This window comes from Botrytis porri (assembly GCF_014898465.1).
Source record: "Botrytis porri strain MUCL 3234 chromosome Unknown BPOR_011, whole genome shotgun sequence".
NCBI classification, from domain to species: Eukaryota; Fungi; Ascomycota; class Leotiomycetes; order Helotiales; family Sclerotiniaceae; genus Botrytis; species Botrytis porri.
In genome coordinates, this window is record NW_024066085.1 from 1,228,688 (window position 1) to 1,250,255 (window position 21,568).

Here is a 21,568-nt window from a genome sequence, read left to right on the forward strand (position 1 = left end):
AAGGGTCGCGTTTACCTTCAGCCAATATCACATCAAAGAAACATAATTTGTTTGTCAACCTTGATTCGTTCAACAACAGCTTCACAGAATGGTTTGGAGTCAACTTGACTACAAACTCAACAAATCAATATAGTGGATATTGGTGTAGTCTTTTCTCACATGCAGCTTGCACAGTACAATCCATAGTAGATCTTCTTCGACTTCTTTCCCCACAGCCTTTCAAGGTTATCCTCATCGTCATGGCTACCTTGACCGTTGAACAACAAATCAATCAATTGAATGATGCTCGAAAACTTGTGCTCTCGGATGCCAACTATTACACTCAAATCATTCAAGGAATACTACCAATTATTGGACCATCCGCGAGGGTAGAACTACGACGATGGGGCGCAGATTTCCTTGCAGAGACGTTTTCAAGTCCAACCATACCTTCGTCGCAGAAAGAAACATTGAGCTTGGTCGTACTGGATACATTGGAGGACATGATTGAGAACCCGCACGAAGATAGTGCAGTAATTAAGAGTATAGTGCAAACAGCAGCTAGCATATACCCGCTTGTCGTTCGATGGATGTATGTTAAATTTTTGTCGGTTTCTAGCCATGATTTGGAACTTAACATTCTTTCTATCTTTCTATCTTTCTATCTTTCTATCTTCCTATCTTTATATCTTTGGATGCCGTCAAGCAATGGGCGCTGAATTTAGGGCTGGTTCTAACTAGTGTGTCTGAATAGTATTAACAATCCCTACGACATACCGTCCTGGGATCGCATGGTTGCAATCAAAACTCGCATACTTCGAATGTGGGACACTGCGAAGCCAGGAATCAGAATATGTTGTATTAAGTTTGCGCAGAGGGTTGTGTTGGTGCAAACAACAGGACCCGACGCAGATTCTAGAGTATGAGAGGTACCTAGCACTTCCCAAAAGGCAATATGCTAATGTTGTTTTCTGTCTAGCGTGGTGATCCTCTTCAGGTATCACTATCTATGGTTCCTCCGAACCATACTATTCTTCCTCCCCGAAACCTTGAAGCTGAAGCGTCAGGTCTTCTCGATAGACTCCTCAGCGTCTTCCAAGAGAACTCTAGGTATGTCGAGCTCACTACACTCCACCTTCTCCCCTCATTTAGGAACTGACATGTCTAGCGATGCTGTACTTGTTGATGCAACTCTGAATTCCCTTTCCATCTTGATCCGAGCCCGTCCCCATGTTGCAAATAAAATCCTAAATGTTCTCTTAAACTTCAATCCCCTGAAACTAGCCAATTCTCCAATGACCCCCAAATTGCGCGTTATGGTTAAATCTATGGAAAAGACTACTAGATCATTACTTATCCATATCAGCAAGCGGTATGTCTTTTTGTCCCTGTGAAGTATGCTTGTTCTAGCTGATGGTTGTAGGGACCCTCACAATCCACTCAATGGGCGAATCCAGCAATATGTCGAACGAATGATGCGCTCTAAGACGGAAATTTTTGATGAAGGGAATAGAAAGCGTGGACCTCCAGAACCTGTGGACGCCCTAGATCCTGCCAAACGTCAAAAGCTAGGCGCGCAAGTTAAAGCTGCTCGACTACATATACCACCATTAGCACCTGGAAATCACACAATCGCCGAGCTTTTTACCATCACTACCGATGAAGCCCTAAAGGGTTTTGATGTTGCACTTTTATCGGAAGATCTAGTCGTCAAGATTGGTATCACAATTCTCCAGAGGTTAGATACCGATATCATTGAGCAGGCTATAAGCGTAAGTTTTTCCAAATTCAATAATGTGTTCGCACGATTACTCATCTGGCAATTAGGGCGTGAAAGCAAGACTTCAAGTTCTCTCAGAGCCGAAGCCTGAAGAAATCAACCCTGAAACGGCTCCACTGGGCGTAGAAGAAGACGACGACGACTATGAACCTGATTTCTACAATGCCGAAGATACAGAACAAATCTTGAACAAATTAGACAGTTCACCACCTGAAGAGCTTAAAGTAGATATCGAAAAGGTTGCAAATGTAGCACTTGGACCGTTCACGTTGCCGCCCCCTCCGTCTCTCAGTGCCGAAGAAGCAACCCGGGTTGGTCAAGGTACTGTGGCTCGAGTCTTTGGTGTAATGCAGACCCTAGAAGAGCCCGCGGTAAGAAAGGCAAAGGCTGGCATAAATAGACTAGCAGCTAGTGCCTATGATAGGGATGCATGGATTACTATCATTACGCGCCTTGCAACGCGTGCTGGTGCTGGTCTCGAAGAGTCCTCAGATGCTGTTGTCAAATTGGAGTCGCCTGATACCGAGCGATTATCCTTAAGTAACACTATTCGGCAATCTCTTCTTGTATACATTCTGGAAGATTTTAGAAAACGAATCGACATCGCCGTCGCTTGGCTGTGCGAAGAATGGTACAACGACAAAGTTCAAATGAAGCTGGGAGATGGTTCGGCTATGCTACATTATGAGAAATGGACGCTTAAGGTATTGGATGGAATTTCAATCTATCTTGATGCGAAGGACAAAGTCCTGACAAGGTTCTTGAGCGAGATTCCCGGGTTGAGTCCAGAGGTGTTGAACAAAATCAAAGGGCTTTGCAAAGACCCAACCATGGTCAATCTATCGCTAACCAGTCTCCTGTATTTGGTTATGATGCGGCCACCGGTCCGAGACTTGGCTCTCGACGCAGTTGAAGATATTTGGAACACTTGTAAGATTTCCTTCCTTCCTTCCTTCCTTCCTCCCTTCCTTCATTTTGTCCATGCTAAAAATAGCGAAAGATGATAATGCAAAACCCATCGCCGCCAAATATCTCAAGAAATGGCGCCCAGGATTTGAGGACCGTCTCAAAGGCGATGACGAAGAAACGAAATCGAATGGCATGATCATCAGCGCTTAGGTGCATACGTTTCTAATTTCGATTTACATGCCCTTCTTGTACTTTAGCAATTCTCGCATTCCAGCATCAATCGGCGTATAAGGGATTTTACAGGACATGAATGAAGACTGGGCTAGGGGTTAAAAAAATGCTATGCGCACATTATTGTATGATCAGGAGTTCCCCGGGAGTCAGAAACAGACAAGGGGCGGTACAAAAACTATTAAATATTTACAGTTAGATCGCAGTGTTGACTATGATCAATTCAACTAGTTCACAAAGGTTGATATACCTCTACACTTTCCGGTGTATTTATAAGCGATGAAATTTGTGTTGTATTCCCTCATCTCAACGGCTGACTTATGAAGCGGAGCCAATGATAGATACTAGGTAGGGGGTTTGATTCGAATCACGTGTATATTTACTAAGCTGTGCTCGTCCTGAATCATGATCGAAGAAGATAAAACTGCAGAAAAACCGTAGACGTAAGTATCACGAATTGGATATAAATTCAACCAGATGAAAACTAGAATTTCAACAGTACCCATAAGTCTGCCAAAGCCTAATGGAATAACGCGAGTCACCTCGTCTCCAGATACATCTCTTGATCGTGGTACCAGTATAGAAAGAGGAAGAGAAAAGGGGGCAGTGGATCGAGCAGCCGATGCATAAGTAAATCCTCATTCAGTTCGTCAGGCTTTGCTGACTCTAAGTACTTGCCAGAACTGCCGAAATAAAAAATAAAAATGTTCTGGCGATAAACCAACGCAATTCATGTGCTAAGCACAATCGAGAGTGCTCATACACGCCACTGAAGTCACGAGGTAGGAAGAAAAAGAGACCTCGCCTTGATTTGGACCCCCTTGATGAAGCACAAGATCCGGGATTGAGAGATGGTCGAACAGCTTCGCCTACAGTGATACGTCCAGAAACTCATCGTCCACTGGCGATTGACAACAACGGACCACTTGCAGTCAAGAGACGTCGAGAGCTACGTTCGTCTGGTATTGAAGTATGCCAGACTGGTTCGGGAGCATTCAATACTATGGACCGGCATCCAATATGGCCTTATTTCAAAGCATTCACCAGTGTATTTATTGCACCAAAAATTCAAGCAATGACCGATTAAGTGCGATGCGTGTTTGGGGCTTGGACCAATTTGTCTTCCCACCCGAGCGTCCTGAATACCAACATCATAGTGAGGGTGGTAAGGTTACATCTCTACCCGTTCATCCAGGTAAAGACATTGGGATTGTTTCATTGGCACCTATTTTAAGGTTGCTTATCCCCAATGGCCCTTTCTTCAATTGCGCGAAATTCGCGAAGATTGGGAGTCATTCTGGGAGCCTCCACCACCAGAATGAGACGCCTATTATAGTAGCAAGCTAACTCGAAAAAACATCGTACTTATGGTCCTTGCGATTGGCGCCTTGATATCTAGTCTTTCTCCTGACAAAGATGCTAAGGTTATGGCTAGATGGGCATCCTACTTGTCATCACGTGCGACGCTGTCTGGTTCGACTTTCGAGGACGCCTCCCTCAAGGGTGTTCACTTACTTCTAAGGTCTATATATGCTATCGAATTAATGCGTCCCAATGACTCTTATTTGTACGTGGGCCATGCAGCCCTTAATGCACTTGCACTAGGCATGAATAGGGCCCAGGTCGCCAACGGCACCCGCCCCAATGTGCATCGACTCCGGGTAACATTTTGGAATCTTTACTCGACGGAAAAGCTTGTGTCCCTATTCCATGGTAGGGCATCCTGTTTGAGAGATGGCTTTATTGACACCGCCTTTCCCGAAGATCTACCAAGCTCGGAGACGGAGAATGGTGATCCAGAAGAAATTACAGACTTGGCATATGTCCGTGCTATGGCCACCCTAGGTCGTGCGGCCGATCGTATCAATAGCGGAATATATGTCTACGGGGGATTCGCAACTGACTCCGCCAATATTCCCCATGTTACCCGCGAGTGTGAGCTGGCCCTAGAAAAAGCGATGGCAGATCTTCCTCCCTTCTTACAGTTTTTTGACACTACAATGCCTCCGAGTCCTCATCTGTGGCATGAAGTTCAACGTGCGCATCTTGGATTACACTAATATCATTGCATAGTTCTTATCCATCGTCCCGCACTAATTTCCGTGTGCAAACACGCAACAAAGGCCGAAGCTCTAGCCGCAGCCCGGGAGTTAGGCTTCACGGATATATTTGGCTGTGTCGAAAAGGTCTTGTGCGCATCGAAGAAACTCATTGCTCTCGCGCTTGAAGCCTATAACACGCGCGCAACTTCAATGAGGCAAGATTCTGGAGTTGCCTATAATGTCGTGGGTGCTTGTCTTACCTTACTCTATGATGTTATAGGTTGACCTAAGAAAAGTTGCGCTGGTAATGTTGCAGATACCTTCAAAGCTGTTGAAGATGATCTTCGTTGTTTGAGTTCCATGGAGCATTCTGGGCCTAAGATTGGAGGAACCCTGAGCTCACGCATTATGCGTGTGGCCAAAGATGCTTTTCGCTCCGCACAAGGCCCTAACTCAGATGATGTACCCGATGGCAATGGAACAGCTGCTTACAATCCAGCGCCTTTATATGAATCTATTCAGGAGCGCACTGAAACTGTAAATACTATTGATAATGAGCTAGATACACTACTTGGACAGTTTCCATGGCTCACAAACACAACTGCAAATACACCGATCTCTCATTCTGCCACAGACACACCTTTAGCCAACACTCCGGGTCCACTTCACAATGCTTCCGGTGTCAATTTTCCCACCTCTTCAAATTTTGAGAGTGTATCACAACTTGACCAGCTTCAACAATTCTTTACTCAAGCATTTCCACACAATGCAGACTTTCTCTTCATGCCGTTTTATGGCTTCGAGGGAACAGCGCCACAGCAAATGCCGACGCATGAAGCTGGGGTTGCTGGGAATACGAGCAGCGATAGCAACCCAGGTACAAACCAATGGGCTGATGTCAATAGCCAGAGGTCTTTTTGGATCATGGTATGTCGAATGGGAATGGTGTGCCGTGGGGCTTACTGTAAGACGTGAGTGTGGATCATGTTATTAGGTACTTGGAGTAACTGTTACTCAGAAAGTATATCTGCCAATCATGAAAATTGTAAAGGGAGCTATCGCCATTCAGAGGTTTCCTCATCTCTTCGATGAGATTAAGGATGAGCTACTGTCTGTTTTGAACATTATTCGTCTGGTTACAAGGTGGATATGCCGCAATAAATCTGATACGCGATGAACCAACAAATGGTATCAATGTAAAATAAGATTACAACTTCAGGTAGCATACAAAATAGAATATAGAACGGGCATGAAAATCTGAAGTTTCTCTATCTGCACAAATTAAGCAGGAGTATTGCACATCTATCTCACAAATTTTTCATGAAGAAAATACACAAATTTCAAAGTGAAACGAGAATTACTGCAAGGGAGTGGTGGGGTTTTCACATTAGACAATTTATCAATATATGGTACTGTGCGTGTTTTTGGAATCATATAGTTGAACTTGTATCATTTTGGAGACTCGAGAGGGATCTAGGAGTTTAGCAGATGAGAGTGAGATAACTTTTTTTGAGGAGAAAGGTAAGGGCATTCTCAGGGCAAGTTCGAAGAGAAAGTATGTAGCGCACGCCAGCACTATAATGTCACATATGCGGGTTCTTGTTGATACCCTCATGTGCATGTGATCGAGTATCAGACGGGTTTTTGTTCAACGAAGCAAAATTAATAACGATGGATTGATTAATGGCGGGTTAGAGGTTATAGTTTCAAATTGTCAAATAAAGAATTATTCAGTACCAACTATGTAATATTCTACAAAAAAGGAATCTAATTACTGTATCCTTCTATCGTCTATTGTTGTTCTCTTTCTATTCTAATCTACTTCGTTCTCTTCCCCAACGCCAACACCCTTCTATCATCTATTAACATTCTGCATAAATTTTCTCACATACATATCGTTCCATTCTGATTCAATCAAATTGTCTTCTTCCCCAACCCCAACCCCTTCAGCGAAGGACCTTTCAAATTCGAAAACCTTCCCCAACTAGCCAAAAAGACGATCGCCAATATACTAAACAAGGTGAATATCCCCAAATCCCTCACTTTCTCGCTATTAAGATACGAGAACGAAACCGCGTAATCGTCTCCCACTTGATAGAGACGGTAACTAGAGTTTTCTGTCGCATTAGGATTGGAGATATATCCCATACTTGCGTCATCAATCCCGGTTCCCGAGAGGTAAGTCGCGAGGTATCGGCCATATATTTGTCCTACAGGTGGAGATACAATCGTTATTTCGCTGGCAGAACAAATGATAGGGACAGAGTGGACTCCATTAGAAATCGCCGATCCCAGCCAGTAGCGTAGGGGATCGGCCCAGAAAAGCCACGCAGAATAAAGTGAAGGCATATCGCTATACGTAAGAGCCATTCCACCAAAAGTTGTGTGTACGCACCACAAAAGACTATTTGCAAACCCAGCAACTTCGCTGTTTGGAACCAGCGCGGCCATTGCCAAGGAAAAGCCGAGTCCGTATATGCCAAGTGCGAGAAATAGGAGGTATCCGAATGCAGGCTCCTCCAGGCCGATAGTGAACCAGCTACAGAGAAAGTATATTGTGTAGATTACTATAGCGAGTGGGATTTCTACTGTGACGAGAGCGGCAAATAGGGCGAGTGAATGATAACCGACACCGGAGCGCTCACGTGCCGTGTAGAGTGCCCATTTGGAATACCAGATTGCTTGGATATCATCTGCAGGAGCGGGAATGAGCCATGGCAAAAGTAGGAGAGCGATGAGACGATTTTGGGTTCCTTGTTCTGTGTCTGAGGCTTGATAGAAGATGAATGATAGAAAAAGACCCATGAATATAGCTTTAGCAAGACGGCTAAAACTGTAAACTCCATTGCGCCATATAGGTAGCCAATGACGAGATGTGAGGGTGATATATTGGTGTATCAATGGAAGTATTTCGTCTATAGTAGAGGCATCCAGATTACTATTAACCGAAGAGTTTAGATGTTCTATTTGTGTTTGTAGATTGTGGCGTTCGGGCGAATCATTCCATGTTCTGGACCACTCATCACTTCCCGAAGGACTAGCCACAGTATCCAACATAAACTCGGCTGGATTGGCAGTGCCATCCATTGTAGTGCCATTGCGAGCGAAGTAATCCACAACGATGCTTAAGTTACTTACTACCGGTTTCGCCGAGTAATATAGTGCGTCCTCCCCTTGTCAAGAAGGACATGATCAAATATTTCAAGGATAACTGCGGAAGGTTGATGGATTGTACAGATGATAGGTACTCCAGAAGCTGCAATAAGCTGCAGACACATGACGAGCGAATATGCAGCTTGACTGTCGAGTCCGGAGGTTGGTTCATCAAGAAATAGCAACATTGAAGGACTAGCGGCCAACTCCACACCTATCGTGACTTGCTTCCGTTCCTCGACTCCCAGACCTCCCTCTCCCGGAACGCCGATCAAGGCATCGGCGATTGATTCAAGTCCTAGTAGGTCCATGACCTCTTCAACACGCGCTTCCTTCTCTTTTTTCGATACCGACAATGGCCTTCTCATCATTGCCGAGAAGATCACAGCCTCGCGGACTGTGGCTCCTGAATTGTGAATATACTGCTGCATGCAAAATCCACAAGCCCGAGAGAATCTTGCTCATAGATTGGCGACAGGCCGACCTCCAATCATCATATCGCCGGTCACGATACCCGTATCTTTGCGTTGAGTAAGAGTGTCGATGAGAGTTGCTTTTCCGGCACCAAATACTCCCATGAGGGCTGTAAGCTGACCAGGCCTGACATATCTACTCATACCTGTGAGTAGTTGTCAATTCTCTCCATCGACTTGGACGTGGTATGAGACATTTGCGAAGGTAAACGATGGCTGTTATTTTGTATTAAAGGAAACTTTATTTTCTCGCAACATAGGTCATTAGATTAACTTCCTCTAGAACTATTTTCGAATTTTCAGTCCAGTTAGCGGCATTGGTGGAAAGAGTACTATTGGAGTCGTTGAAACTCTGGGCATTACCCTGAGGATGAACAGCAGCTGGATTTCCTTGGGATTCTAGATCAATTTCTTTTTCGCGCAATTCTTCGTCACCACGAATAGCGTCAGGAATGACAGCTCCTTGCTTGAATACACGACTTGCGCCACCTCCATCACGATTCTTCGTCATCAAAGTCAAACCTACAGCTGTTATACCGGTGTAAATGACCTAGAAAGCTAAGACGAGTCCGAAATTTCGCCACGCATTAGATGGGCGATAACCGAAATGGGTGAGCAGATACGTTGAGCCTGCTACGGTGGAAGAACCTGGAGAACTTCCTGAGATAGGACAGCCTTGATTGGCTAGTGTTATATTCTATTTAAGATTGTCAGCTTCATTTGATGTTTTTCTAATTGGTCAGGGGTACAGTAAACGGTGTTATCTTTCATAAGAAATCCCATTGTCGCTTCCAGTGAATATGGACTTGGACTGATTCGACGGATCCAGAAATCCCATTTCAACGGTGCTGGCCACGTTGGGCCATAACCTGAATGACTTAACCCGACCGGCATGGCTGCACCACCCAATAAGAGAGCGACCGGTACATTAGGGGACCATGCACCCAGCATTCGGAAAAACGCTAACTGACTCGTATAGAACACGAAGATCAAAAGCTGAAAACCCAGTATCCTGATGCTGTTGGATTTGCAAAGACGAGAAAGTAATATGGAAGGGTGAAAAGAGCGGTCTGCGCGAAAAAACACCAGCAACTCAGCAATATTGAGAGCGACTGCCAAAACAGCCGGATGTAGCTCGCCTACTGTGTGCTGCTTCTGGAGAATTGTCCGGGAATGAACTGTAGAAACAATTTCCCCTGAAGCATTTAGACAGAAGTATATCTGGGCGAAGAAGACAGCACCGCTAAGCTCGAATACTCCAGTGGCTGTTAGAGGTCTTTCATAGAATGCGGAGCCTGTGATAAGAGCGTTTACGGCATTCAGAGTGAGGATAATGGCGAGCGACCTCCGAGCTCCCCAGATAAGTTGATAATGTCGTCGCATAGCAACCATGACCTGAGCGCGAGGGCATTTGGGTGAGTAAACTTGTGCTTGGAATCAGCCACTTCGGACTTGAAGGCTGCCGCACTCGCCAAGTCACGATGCTTTTCACGGAATCGTCCAATCTCTCCTAGCAGATTCTGGTAATATGAGCTCTTTCAAAATGCATCAGCAAGACCAGCAGGATCAAGTGGTGGCGGGGGGTTATGCCCAACTTTGACACGGCGTTCGTCTGGCGAAGTAATAGCTGTCAAGAAATCTGGTGTCGTTTGACGGAGAGGACATTCGAAACCAAGATCGGTAAAATAACGTTTAGCAGTGTCGCCAGCAGGGTCCGAATAAATTTGATAATCATCATACAATAACGGAACACGATCGAAGCATTCTCTGTAAATACTCTCAGAGACTTGGTAAGCTGTGACAATATTGGACATTCCAGTGGCCCTTGACATGCCTTCCAGAAGACGCGAGAAGCTGAGGGCAGATGAGCTGTCCAGACCTCTCAATGGATTGTCCCATGCAACGCCAGCAGGAGCGGCGCTGAGGACTTCAGCCAATGATACAAGCTTGCGTTCGCCACCAGATACGCCCCTAACAAAAGAATTGCCAACAATCGTGGCTTTTGTATGTTTGATGCCAAGAGAATCGAGGATTTCGTCGGTCCAGTGTTCGGCAAACTCGGCATCTGTCCCCGGGTTGGACTTTGGCCTGCGCAGACGTAGTGCAAACTGCATGGCGTTCTCAACTTTTAATATAGGAAAATGGATATCGTCCTCATTGTTCAGAGCCACCTCGGAACCGTAACGGGTTTCCATCTCATCCGACCCGATTGCGCCATACTACACGGCACCCTCAACATCTACGAATTGCGCACGCTGATTTGCGAGTACACTAAGAAGAGTCACACATCCAGCACCAGGACGACCAAGGACTAGAAGCGTTTCACCAGGAGGAAGAACACTGGAAACTCCTTGTATCAATCTTTTTGTGGAATGCATGGGGCGGCCGGGGCGTATTGCTTTACGTAGTAAGCCCGTTGGCCAGTTGACGAAAACATCTTGAAAGATTCGTAAGAGATCCTGAGCACGTTGTTCGCCAGCAGAAACACCATGAACGGTGATGTCCTCAAATAGGACTCCAAGTGAACGGCCTCCGGGACGATCTATGGGCAATTTTTGCAAGGGTTTATGTTTGTCGGTTTTCTCACCCTTAAAGTAGACTGTTAATTGAAATTCTGCTAGTCACTCTTCATTGAATTGAGAAGAGGATGAGATCCTTGTCGTGGCTAAATGAAGCCAGACAAAAGACATATTTTACTCACCTCGCTTGTATATCCTGAACTCATCGTGTCACGCAAATTCTGTTAGAATCCAAGGCCAAAATGTCTGAATGGAAATAGACAAACGAAAGACCGATAGGAACATAGTACTATGCCTCTCACCGAACATGAACTGGCTTGTATATACCATGTTGAGAAAGTGTCCGATGATACAAAGCTCATAGAGATAAAATATCCGGGCCATAAACCAGGGAGATTGATTATAATCTCCAACAAAAAGAATAGAGGGTATGAACAGCGCAGCAATCTACTGAAGGTTCCAACACGACAGCCTGGTAATGGATACGGGAGAGCAAATCTATGGAAGAAATTCCCTAGTCCAGTGGAGGTCTTCCATTTTTTGACCGCTGGGCCAATGGCGAAGCTGTTAAACATCCGGTTTCGTAAAGGAAGAGAATATCCGCAAATATCCGATGCCCAAGAGCACCGCATGATACTTCTGGACAATTCTGTTGACCTCAATTAGCACAATCTTCACTCAGAATGATATCATATAAGAACCAGAGTATCTGGATCATATTCAATAGAGTATCGGCGATATTCTTTGATTTTCAAGTAGAAGCTTTCTCCTTGGAAACACCCCAATTGATCTTGTTGAAGATAGATGTCGCGATTCACAATGCCTAATCAAGATCGACTGAATAAAAGGAAGAGAAAAGAAGAGAAAAGAAAAGCAAAGCAAAGCAAAGCAAAGCAAAGAAAAAAGTAGAAGAAAAAGGATGTATGGTCTTAGGAAAACTATTGACTCAGGCAGAAGCAGGCTATTGAGGCTTAGAACGAAAGAACGCTTATTAGAACCAATACACTAAATTCTAAAAGAGCAAAATTTAAAACACCGAACTTTGCAAATAAATGGAGAAAAGCTTCTTATAATTTACGATAATTTACGATAATTTACGAGGGATCTATTCAAAACCCTATACCTACCTCTATCTCTTCATGCTTTGATTAGGTAAGGATTATTCATCGCGAGGGTATAGCTAGCAGGTATTATGCTTCGCACGTACTCGGGACAAACGAAATGGAAGGATAGGGGAAATATCAATCTCACCTAACCTTAGCTAGTACCTAGTCACCCGTCAAAAGTGTGATTAAGAGTCAAGACATGAAAAGTACCTACGGAGAATATGATTTACCAACCTTTGAATGACTGAATTGACATTGACATTGACACTAACTGACACTGACTGGCACTAACAGATATACCAGGTACTAACGAGTGTTGTACAGAGCCCGGCACTGAAATCTAGGTAAGCCGTCGTCGTGGGTAGAGTGCATTTGTAGGTACTAATTAAGTACATCGTGGATAACCCGCCATCAAAATAACTTTCTTCGCTCCACCTCATGCTGTCTGACGTACATAACTAGCATGCTTTCCTACCTAGTACTGCACTGCACTGCGCTGCACTGCAAAAGTACGAAGTAACAAAGGTAACGGCGAGCAGATGGGACCATACCTACCGGTACTAGGTATTGTCGACCCCCTACCGGCATTGACGGGTTAGACCGTTTTTAATCCTTTCATTGCTGGGGCTTACATGATGCGTTGCTCGGTCAGCTAGATTCATTGGATGAGATTCAATTGCCATACGGGCTTTCCATCCATTATCTGGTAAACTGGAAAAGCATTTATTATTGAGAAGAACACACAGAAACTCTTATTAATAAAAGGCCACTGACGATTGAGTACATTGGCGATATCTTTTATGATTAAATATCCAGCTAGCCCACTTAGGTAGAAAGTTCATTCTTCCCATCATTCGTTATATCTATTACCCCACGCAGGAAGAGACGCTCACTCACAATATCGTTTTCGTTACACGCATGAAAGATTGCACATAACTTCAAACAACTCATGGAAGTCGTGCATGGCTTGATAGGATTATCCTAGATCGCGAAAAGGAGAAATGAGCAATGCCAACTCGAGCAGAAACTCCTCCAGTGGATACATCTTCGAGACGAGATACCCATACTCCTACGGCATCTCCGAGTACAGGTAAGCTTGCATTTCTAATTATGATCCAGAATTCTTATCGCAAGATATCATGATCTGCACCTTAAATTTTAATAGAGGTCATTGACGGATTGGAAACACCGGGAAAAGATTAACAATTCTTGGTCCATTGAATAATTGTTTGTCTCTTTATGCAAAACTCCCTCGACTTAGTTAAACAAAAGATTGGTGCTCATTGCGATGTTGAACAATGACTAACCAGTATTCTTACCAGATTTCGAGTCCCCCCATATTAACAGGATGCAAAGCCCTACACATGCCCCTCTCACGATACTCTCTTCCAGCGCAATGAACATGCCTCACATAAATACGGATCCCTCCTTACTCAAATCCTCGACGGGCACAATTAGATCCGTACCCTCTGATGATTCTCGACTTGGTCCAAATTCTTACGACGACGATACTCCGACTGCGCAACCTCAATCACAAAACGAATCCACTACGCCTATTACCCCAAGAAAATCTAGCTACAATTCCATAAATGGTTCGAAACCACCACTCAGTCGACAGAATCCGTCCGCGATAGTAATGCCTAGAGGAGTTGTCAGAAGTATATCTACCGAATTCGGCCCTACCAAGTACTCGAGTAGCAATGTACATGTCGTGGAAGATATCGCCGCGAATGATGGTGAAGACTTCAACTCCGCTATTGGGAAAGCTAACTTGGGGAAGTCGGGGAGAGTGATCGAGCGACTTACAAAGGAAAATGACATGTTGAAGCGAGATGTCAAGATTGAGAGACTGAGGGCGGAAGAGGCTCTCGATCAAGCAAGACTGGCTGAGAGCAGATTCGTCCAAGAGAACGAAGAATGGGAGCGGAAGTTGCGTGATGCTGCTATGAACTCAACGGTTTTAAAGAGGAGGGAGCGACAACTCGCGGACGCCAAGGAAAAAATTGATGCGGAACGACTCAAGGCCGAAAAAGCCACCGAGGGCGAGCTATTTTGGAAGACCGAGATGCAGAAATTGGAAAAGGAATGCAAAGAAAAGGTCGAAGAAGCTCAGAGCCGGGCGGAGCTGTACGAGGGAAGAAACAATGTCATGACCAACCATTGGAAGGACCAGGAAAAGTCCGCCAATCGAACAGTAGCGAAGCTAGAGAAGGAGATCAAAACCATTGTGAAGGAGAGGATAGCCGACGACGAGAAGATCACCATGCTCAAACGCCTCGCAGAACAGCAAGCCGAGCAACTCAAAACACTGCAGAGAGAAAAGGATGAAGTTGATCGGAAATATGAGGAGTACAAGGCAGAGAAGGAGAAGTCTCTCGTGGATATCAAAGAAAATGCGAGTAAACAGCAGAAGGCCAACGAGGAGATTATGGTAGAGACGCAAAAGGTTCTTGGGGAGCTGAGATGGGCCCTCAATGTCAAAAAATACGTCAAAGAGGCTGAATAAGAAGCCCGATTACCAATTTCAAGTCTCGGACTCGTAGAGATTTCCTGACTCGAAAAACCATCTTTCTACTTGAACTCCGCAGTCTCGACACACACTCACAACAATCATTTACTTTCGAGTTACATCAAATTACGATATTCTCTTCTAGCGATACAGCGACATCAAAGACTGCATTGCATTGGAGAAACAGCATACAGTTGTATTTTCTGCGCTTTTGTACATTAGACACTGTGGTTAGGGTATCTCGGGTTGAACTTGGGCCACGAAGCCTAGGGTGTTTAGGAGTTTCTTTCTTGTCTCAACATGAGATCATCATATCTAGGAATTTTACATTGGGGCAAACACTGGGAAGTTCATCAGAGTTAGATTTGCCAGGGTTATTGGTGATGATTGAATGAACTAGATTTTTTTAATGATTCTATCGTGCAATAGTTGCTTTGATCTTAGATCATGGCTTGATGCGAAAGCAAAGTATGATTTTGCCCGTTCTTCTATCCCGTTGACGTTTCGTCTTACTTTGATACTGTGCGGCCTGCATCAGAAATGTGAAGTCGTCGTGCAGCCACTGGCGCATGCAGGTACCCGCGTCACTGCCAAACAAACAATCGAGTTTATGTAAAAAGACATGAACCTAAACCATTGATATCATTCATCTGGTAAATGCTCTGCGGTATTATCTTTTGCTTCAGTTCCTTGGACAAGGTCGCTTTTTCTCACTAGCTCAGTTCTTGATATCGTCTGTTATTTTTCCTCCTTCCTCATTCACCTCATCAAATCTGTCTCGTTTCCCACCGCAATATTGTCCCCACGCACACAACAACAATAATATTACCACTTAGATCGAATTCATCTTCAAAACTATAGCCATGTGGATCTGATATCGCATTCAATTTTATTCTTCCTTACCTTCTTTCGAAGGAATTACTGGGACTTTTTGCATACTGCTGACAACCAAGTAAGGTCTACCGTCAAAAGCAATTTTTCAACTATGAGCGCAGATATTAGAGGAAGCGCTGCGCGCAGCTCATCTGCTACTGATGCTTTGTCCGATACTAGTGATCTAGGAACTCTTGCGAGAAATGGAATCTCATCAGTCATTATTGCTTCGGAATGGCACTTCAAGCCAGCAGGAGTTATGGAAGTTGAGAAACGTTTCGCAGAGAAAAGAGACCGAATGCGCGCTGTAAGTGGCAGTTTCCCTCTTGATCTATACAGGATAATTTACTGTGCTGTTTATGTTGGCTCGTATTCAAGAGTTTGTTTTCATACAGCAACGACTTCTCGAGACGAATTTGAATTATGGCAGTTAGAGTATCTTTCCATCCATAGATTCTGCGAAGATGATTTTGAAAGACTTTACATGCTTTTTTACATAAATACACTGCGGCCACTGGAATTTTAACAATTGTCACTGACAGAATACTAGGACGGCTATATTCAATGGCTCGATCAGGATCATCATTTCAAGCTTTCTTCAGAAAGACATCTCATACCTTTGTTAGAAGAGTTGTATCAGATCACGAAAGCGATAATTGTACAAGAACGTGGTGATAGAGAAGCAGATTCCGAGGATGATGAAGAAGAAGAGGAAGAAGAAGAAGAAGAAGATACACGTAGCGAATGGTCAACTGAGGTATATCATTCCAGTACGATATGCTGTTGTAATAATTGCTCAGATTATGCTAGTTTCAAAGCGATTTAATCGTGAAAGTGGATGAGTACGAACCGTCTCAACATACACGCTCCCCCAATCCAGCTTCAGATGACACATTCTATCCAGATACTATTAAGAAGTATAGTTATCGCGACATCTGGGTCTATCCTGGAGAAAAGTTGATTGACGAGTTTTTGAAACTACCCATAGTCCTGGAGTTGCAGACATTAACAAACAGCAAGATTGTGAAGTCACCTAGCCAATCAAAGGTTTATATTGGATCATACAAGCATGGCAGTGTTGATCTGGTTATCCATAAAATCAACAATATTGCGAAGTACAGTGTGAGTAGAGTCTCAAGATATTCCCGATCGTCAACTATCTTGAAGCTGACCACATGCGCAGTCGATATATGCCCCGCAGTACCATATTTTCTATACAGAAGAAGTAGAATCGTGCAAGTTTATCATCAAAGCGTTTCCAGAGATCAAGAAGAAATACCTTGAAACGACCCTTTTTGAACAAGAGTATCCTGCTGGATATCTATTGACAAAGTTTACAGTCAGAGCTTGTCCATGGAGTACAGCTAAGGTAACATTTATTCCCATCAAAATTGGCAAGTATACTCCCGCAGTCCCAAGTCCAGGTACACAAATCTCTGCAACAAAACCGTGGGCTGGATTTGTTTGGAAATCTCGAGGAAGTCCAGAAGATGATCCCGTGAAATACTTTCCTGGTGGATACAAGAAGGAAATTGAGAGACAGGAAAAAGAAGATGCAAAGTCAAAAGAAGATATCAGTTCAACATGCGTTGATATTGAGGGCTGGGTAGCAAATGCCACCACTACTACCGATGCTTCGAAGGGCTTAGATATTCTAGACTGGAGGGGAACCATTGACACGAGCCTGAATTCTTTAGCTCGTTTGGCAATGGCCTCAGAACCGGATTCGAATGTAACAAATGAGAAGCCGAATGCCGAACGCTGGAATCCCAGTATTCATCAAGAGACAACAGCCAAACTCAGTATGCATCCTACTCCGGCAAAATATGGTGGTGTTCCCTCAGAGTTAGAGAGAAATCTGTCAAATGGTATGTGATGTTTAATGTGCCAGAGTAAAAAAAAACACTCTGCTAATATGTGCATAGGGGAGCTTTCACCGGATAGAGTTACAACCAAGCCTAGTACTATGCAGTCGTGTCTTCTTGATTCTGCAATTGATGCGGAATTGGCGAATTTTGATTGGAACGCATTGAGACACAACGCCACAGAGAATACGCTCGTTGATGTTAGCTCAAGTCCAACTAGATCCCCTAATTTGAGGATATTCGATACAACACACGGTTCTGATGCTTTAGGCGATCAACAATTTTTGGCCTTAGAGCCACCGGCCTTACCATCCTCGCTGAGGTCGCTGGCATTACCACAGCTTCCGTCAGAGGAGCTTGAGAGCTTGATGGGTATGGCACCTGTTTCGATGATAGATTCAACATCGAATCCTAGTGATGAGTTCTTGAGCTCAATGGCATTTCCCGAACTTCCAGGTTCGAAGCCTTCTTTGATTTCTCCTAACAACTGGCCAATATTACCATCTCCCCAAAGTGTGGGCTCTTCAAAGTCAAAGGCTTGTCGCGAAAATCAATTACCACAGCCTCGCCGTCAGCAAGAGGACGAGACAACTACTCGAGTTTTCCACAGGACCATGGGTCAAAAAGCATCAATCAAGAAAGAAGTGACAAAGCTGGCTATTGTGCTAATGCTACAGGAGTCATTCCTGAAGAACTTCGAAGTACTGCTTAGTGGTTTGATGTCGCCAGTGAGAGGTTTTCGGGGAGAGGTTAAGGTGCACATAGACTTTGGTAGAATCTTACTAGGTAATCTCCCGGTGAAGATTGTTTCGAAAGAGGAACAGAACAAACCATATGATGAGGACTCTATCACTCCACACCTGTACCCCTCACTCGGCGGCAAACTTCGAGAGGGAGATGGCCCTGAAGTTACGTTCACCAATATTCTAACAGCATTGGAAGCCGATACTACCTTCCTCTTGAACCTCAAAAATAATGAAGGCGTTCGTCTCTGGTCTGAAAAGTGTTCCGAGTGGAAAGTTACTTACGAGTTTACATGCCTGGAACTACGTACTGACAAATTATTTACCATTGAGATTGATGCAGAGACCTTCGAAACTCACATTGTGGTGTTGAAAAGATGCGGCGGAACGTATGTCCATGGCACAATGCGTCACTGGGATCTGCAGCTTCACATTGAGGGAATTGAAGACGAAGAAGACATCCGAAGTAACTGGCCTGGTTTTGACGATCTAGCTACAGAGATGCAACAAACCCTTTACATTCCGTAAGTTTGAAATGCCAATTGATTACGAATTCGAACTGACGTCAAGTTTCCAGTCCTGGAAACCACAAACCAAATCATGCCCTTAAACTCCCAAAGCATATCATGGATCAATTCATTATCTATCATCTTAAGATTCGCAAGACTAGAAGTTACATCAGTCCTGATGGCAACTCTAAACTGAATATCACCGAGGTGGATAAATCTCGTGGTCACGAATTGCAGGTTAAAGATCAAGGAATCTTGGTGTACGTTTTTCAAGAGGAGAAAAGAGATTTCAACGTCGAGACGAATTGGCAAGAAGTTTCGATTACATCTGTGGCGATAGACAAACTTTTGGAACAGAACATGACACTCGAGCTTGGCGAAGAGGTACAATGGACACTTCAGGATCTGGCAGCAAAGAAAGTCTCTAACGCTCTTATCAAGCCCGCATGTGCCATGCTAGCGCAGATGGATGGTGTCGGTTTCTATAACGATGTTCAGGATCTTGGTCAAGTCCTCAAATCGTAGATATTGATCCAATTATGCTGCGATTTCCGAAAGCTACCGAAAAGAACATTGGCCCCTCATAGCTTCGAATAATAAATACGTGGGATTTCGCGCCTAGAAAGGGGACATTTTGGGCATTGGTTTGTTTGGATCCAAAAACCGCAGCATGATCATAAAATAAGTGGTAATATTCGTCATTATTGCTTTTTTATGGAGATGTTGACGGGAATTTTAAATAATTCGAGGCGATATTAGAGTTGCAAGATACCTCTGCTACATCATCTAAGCATTTCAATTTGTTTGCAATCGTACTCACTAATAAGTGAGCAACAACTGAGACCCGAGTGAAACGTTTATAGATTAAGCTTCAATATGGGTTGTTGACAGCGGCTGCAGAAAAGAAATGAAATAACGTCCCATCGTGTTGTGTGCTCAATTACATACATCGTGTGATGATGAACCAACTGAATTGTAGCCCATCAAACAAATGAGAGTGTATCGTGTAATGCGAGGTACCAGCCTGAGACCACCTTGAGAATTCGACTCGTGTCAAATGGATTTAATCATATGAAAAGGAGATTGAAGAGATTGAATAGAATGATATGTGGGTGGTGTAGTGTTACTATTGATGAGGTCACAATTCGGGGTGCAATTGAAGCCGAAAAATGTGGAAATTTTGGCGATAAGGAGGAGATATGAGATGTTTGATGGCCTACGTCATCGTGAACGAGAGAGAGAGGGGATTCCACCTCCCCTTCATTCTTCAACGATATTCTTACGACCTCGTTCATTTTCGATATTTGCAACGACAATACACTTCAATCGGCCTACTTACGAAGAATCTGCAATTATTTTTCAAAATTCAAATGTCAGAAGATAAACAAGCCATGTCGAAAACGACAAAGGACCTCCTGGCGAAAGTCAAAAAGATTGTGCCACCAATGCTCAGTAAATTTCACAAAGGTATCTATCTACATCTTGATTATTGCGTAAATATGCAATCAGTTGACACATGCAAGGACAAATGGGTAGGATAGCTGTTATTGGGGGTAGTGAGGATTACACCGGCGCGCCATATTTCTCTGCAATGGCCAGTGCAAGACTCGGGGCAGACATGGTACGAGTTTCCCACTCATCTCTCGCATTGATGGCTGTTTAACTAATATTGTGATTTAAAGAGTCATGTCATCTGCGAACCTGGCGCAGCACAAGTGATCAAGACGTACTCTCCCAATCTCATGGTTCACCCGCTCATGCGCCAATCCTCGCATGCGAAGATGACGGAATCGGCGAGCTCGATTGCGCAGAGCGTTATCGAGACGTTACCGCGATTACATGTGATAGTTGTGGGACCGGGCTTAGGACGCGATAAATTGATGCAGGAAACGTGTGCGAAGGTTCTTGAGGCGGCGAGGGAGAGCAATATGCCGTTTGTGCTGGATGCGGATGGATTGCAGTTGGTGCAGACGAGACCGGAATTGGTGCAGGGGTATAAGGAGTGTATATTGACGCCGAATGTGGTGGAGTTTGAGAGGCTGTGTAAGAGTAAAGGGATTGATGTTGAGGGGTTGGATGGGGCGGAAGGAGCGGAGAAATTGGCGAGAGCGTTTGGAGGGGTTACGGTGGTGCAGAAGGGAGCGCAGGATTATATCTCTAATGGGGAGAAGACGTACGTGAGTGATATTAAGGGAGGGCTGAAGAGGAGTGGTGGACAAGGCGATACGTTGACTGGGAGTCTGGCAACGTTTTTGGGGTGGAGAAAGGCCTATTTGGATAGATTATGGGAGCACGAGGGAGACATTGATGATCTTGAATCATTAGCATTGGCGGCGTTTGGAGGCAGTAGTATTACAAGAGTAAGATTCCCCAGAAATATCCTTCACTTGCAAATACTAATTTATGATAGGAGTGCTCGAGGCTAGCCTTCGCCAAAAAGGGTCGAAGTCTACAAGCCAGCGACCTTACTGAAGAAGTATACGCCGCATTTACAAATCTTCTCGACTCCGATGACTCAGCTGCCAAGTTATAGATGAAGAAATATATAAGAAATAACACAGTATATATTACCAACCATGCACGTGCAAGAAGAGTGAGAAGTGTATCATTCTTCCCGTCTTCGAGCGAATGAATCGCGAGACTAGTACACAAATAGATGGAGCTAAATTACAGACGTGCAACGAAAAGACCAGTACCGACCGGGTCAGCAGTACGGCTGCGAGAATGTCCCATAAGGGAAAAAGGGTTGCACAATAGTATTCATGGCCTCTCGATAGTGTCGACTTAGCTTCCATGGTTTAGAATCCCCAGTGTGTGGTTGGTAGCTTCTTGTGGAAGGCCATCCGGGGTTCTTGGGCGCGTTGAAACAGGGCTGGA

At 44.3% G+C, this 21,568-nt stretch overlaps 8 protein-coding genes across 8 annotated transcripts; 6 read left to right on the forward strand and 2 right to left on the reverse strand.

Annotated features, from left to right (window-relative positions):
- Positions 1 to 239: 239 nt before the first annotated feature.
- Positions 240 to 3,136, forward strand: EAF01_008399 (uncharacterized protein; the record flags this gene model as incomplete). The annotated part of the gene is made up of 7 exons (XM_038916655.1): positions 240 to 571; positions 734 to 899; positions 959 to 1,089; positions 1,148 to 1,351; positions 1,403 to 1,751; positions 1,807 to 2,689; positions 2,760 to 3,136. The coding sequence occupies 7 exons, from the start codon at positions 240 to 242 to the stop codon at positions 2,876 to 2,878; spliced, it is 2,184 nt and encodes a 727-aa protein (XP_038768017.1). The 3' UTR covers positions 2,879 to 3,136.
- Positions 3,137 to 3,521: 385 nt separating this feature from the next.
- Positions 3,522 to 3,986, forward strand: EAF01_008400 (uncharacterized protein; the record flags this gene model as incomplete). Its single annotated transcript, XM_038916656.1, has 2 exons — positions 3,522 to 3,529; positions 3,581 to 3,986. The coding sequence occupies 2 exons, from the start codon at positions 3,522 to 3,524 to the stop codon at positions 3,984 to 3,986; spliced, it is 414 nt and encodes a 137-aa protein (XP_038768018.1).
- Positions 3,987 to 4,266: 280 nt separating this feature from the next.
- EAF01_008401 (uncharacterized protein) lies at positions 4,267 to 5,916 on the forward strand (the record flags this gene model as incomplete). The annotated part of the gene is made up of 3 exons (XM_038916657.1): positions 4,267 to 4,834; positions 4,973 to 5,221; positions 5,270 to 5,916. 3 exons carry the CDS (start codon positions 4,267 to 4,269, stop codon positions 5,914 to 5,916), a joined length of 1,464 nt encoding a protein of 487 aa, XP_038768019.1.
- A 939-nt stretch (positions 5,917 to 6,855) lies between these two features.
- EAF01_008402 (uncharacterized protein) lies at positions 6,856 to 9,959 on the reverse strand (the record flags this gene model as incomplete). The annotated part of the gene is made up of 6 exons (XM_038916658.1): positions 6,856 to 8,114; positions 8,177 to 8,500; positions 8,579 to 8,713; positions 8,931 to 9,117; positions 9,205 to 9,264; positions 9,324 to 9,959. 6 exons carry the CDS (start codon positions 9,957 to 9,959, stop codon positions 6,856 to 6,858), a joined length of 2,601 nt encoding a protein of 866 aa, XP_038768020.1.
- A 146-nt stretch (positions 9,960 to 10,105) lies between these two features.
- EAF01_008403 (uncharacterized protein) lies at positions 10,106 to 11,292 on the reverse strand (the record flags this gene model as incomplete). Its single annotated transcript, XM_038916659.1, has 3 exons — positions 10,106 to 10,786; positions 10,853 to 11,155; positions 11,269 to 11,292. 3 exons carry the CDS (start codon positions 11,290 to 11,292, stop codon positions 10,106 to 10,108), a joined length of 1,008 nt encoding a protein of 335 aa, XP_038768021.1.
- A 1,908-nt stretch (positions 11,293 to 13,200) lies between these two features.
- EAF01_008404 (uncharacterized protein) lies at positions 13,201 to 14,698 on the forward strand (the record flags this gene model as incomplete). Its single annotated transcript, XM_038916660.1, has 2 exons — positions 13,201 to 13,282; positions 13,515 to 14,698. The coding sequence occupies 2 exons, from the start codon at positions 13,201 to 13,203 to the stop codon at positions 14,696 to 14,698; spliced, it is 1,266 nt and encodes a 421-aa protein (XP_038768022.1).
- A 988-nt stretch (positions 14,699 to 15,686) lies between these two features.
- Positions 15,687 to 19,216, forward strand: EAF01_008405 (uncharacterized protein; the record flags this gene model as incomplete). Its single annotated transcript, XM_038916661.1, has 6 exons — positions 15,687 to 15,881; positions 16,125 to 16,331; positions 16,385 to 16,696; positions 16,758 to 17,442; positions 17,500 to 18,706; positions 18,760 to 19,216. 6 exons carry the CDS (start codon positions 15,687 to 15,689, stop codon positions 19,214 to 19,216), a joined length of 3,063 nt encoding a protein of 1,020 aa, XP_038768023.1.
- An 845-nt stretch (positions 19,217 to 20,061) lies between these two features.
- EAF01_008406 (uncharacterized protein) lies at positions 20,062 to 21,224 on the forward strand (the record flags this gene model as incomplete). The annotated part of the gene is made up of 4 exons (XM_038916662.1): positions 20,062 to 20,158; positions 20,215 to 20,312; positions 20,374 to 21,051; positions 21,102 to 21,224. 4 exons carry the CDS (start codon positions 20,062 to 20,064, stop codon positions 21,222 to 21,224), a joined length of 996 nt encoding a protein of 331 aa, XP_038768024.1.
- Between the last annotated feature and the right edge of the window lie 344 nt (positions 21,225 to 21,568).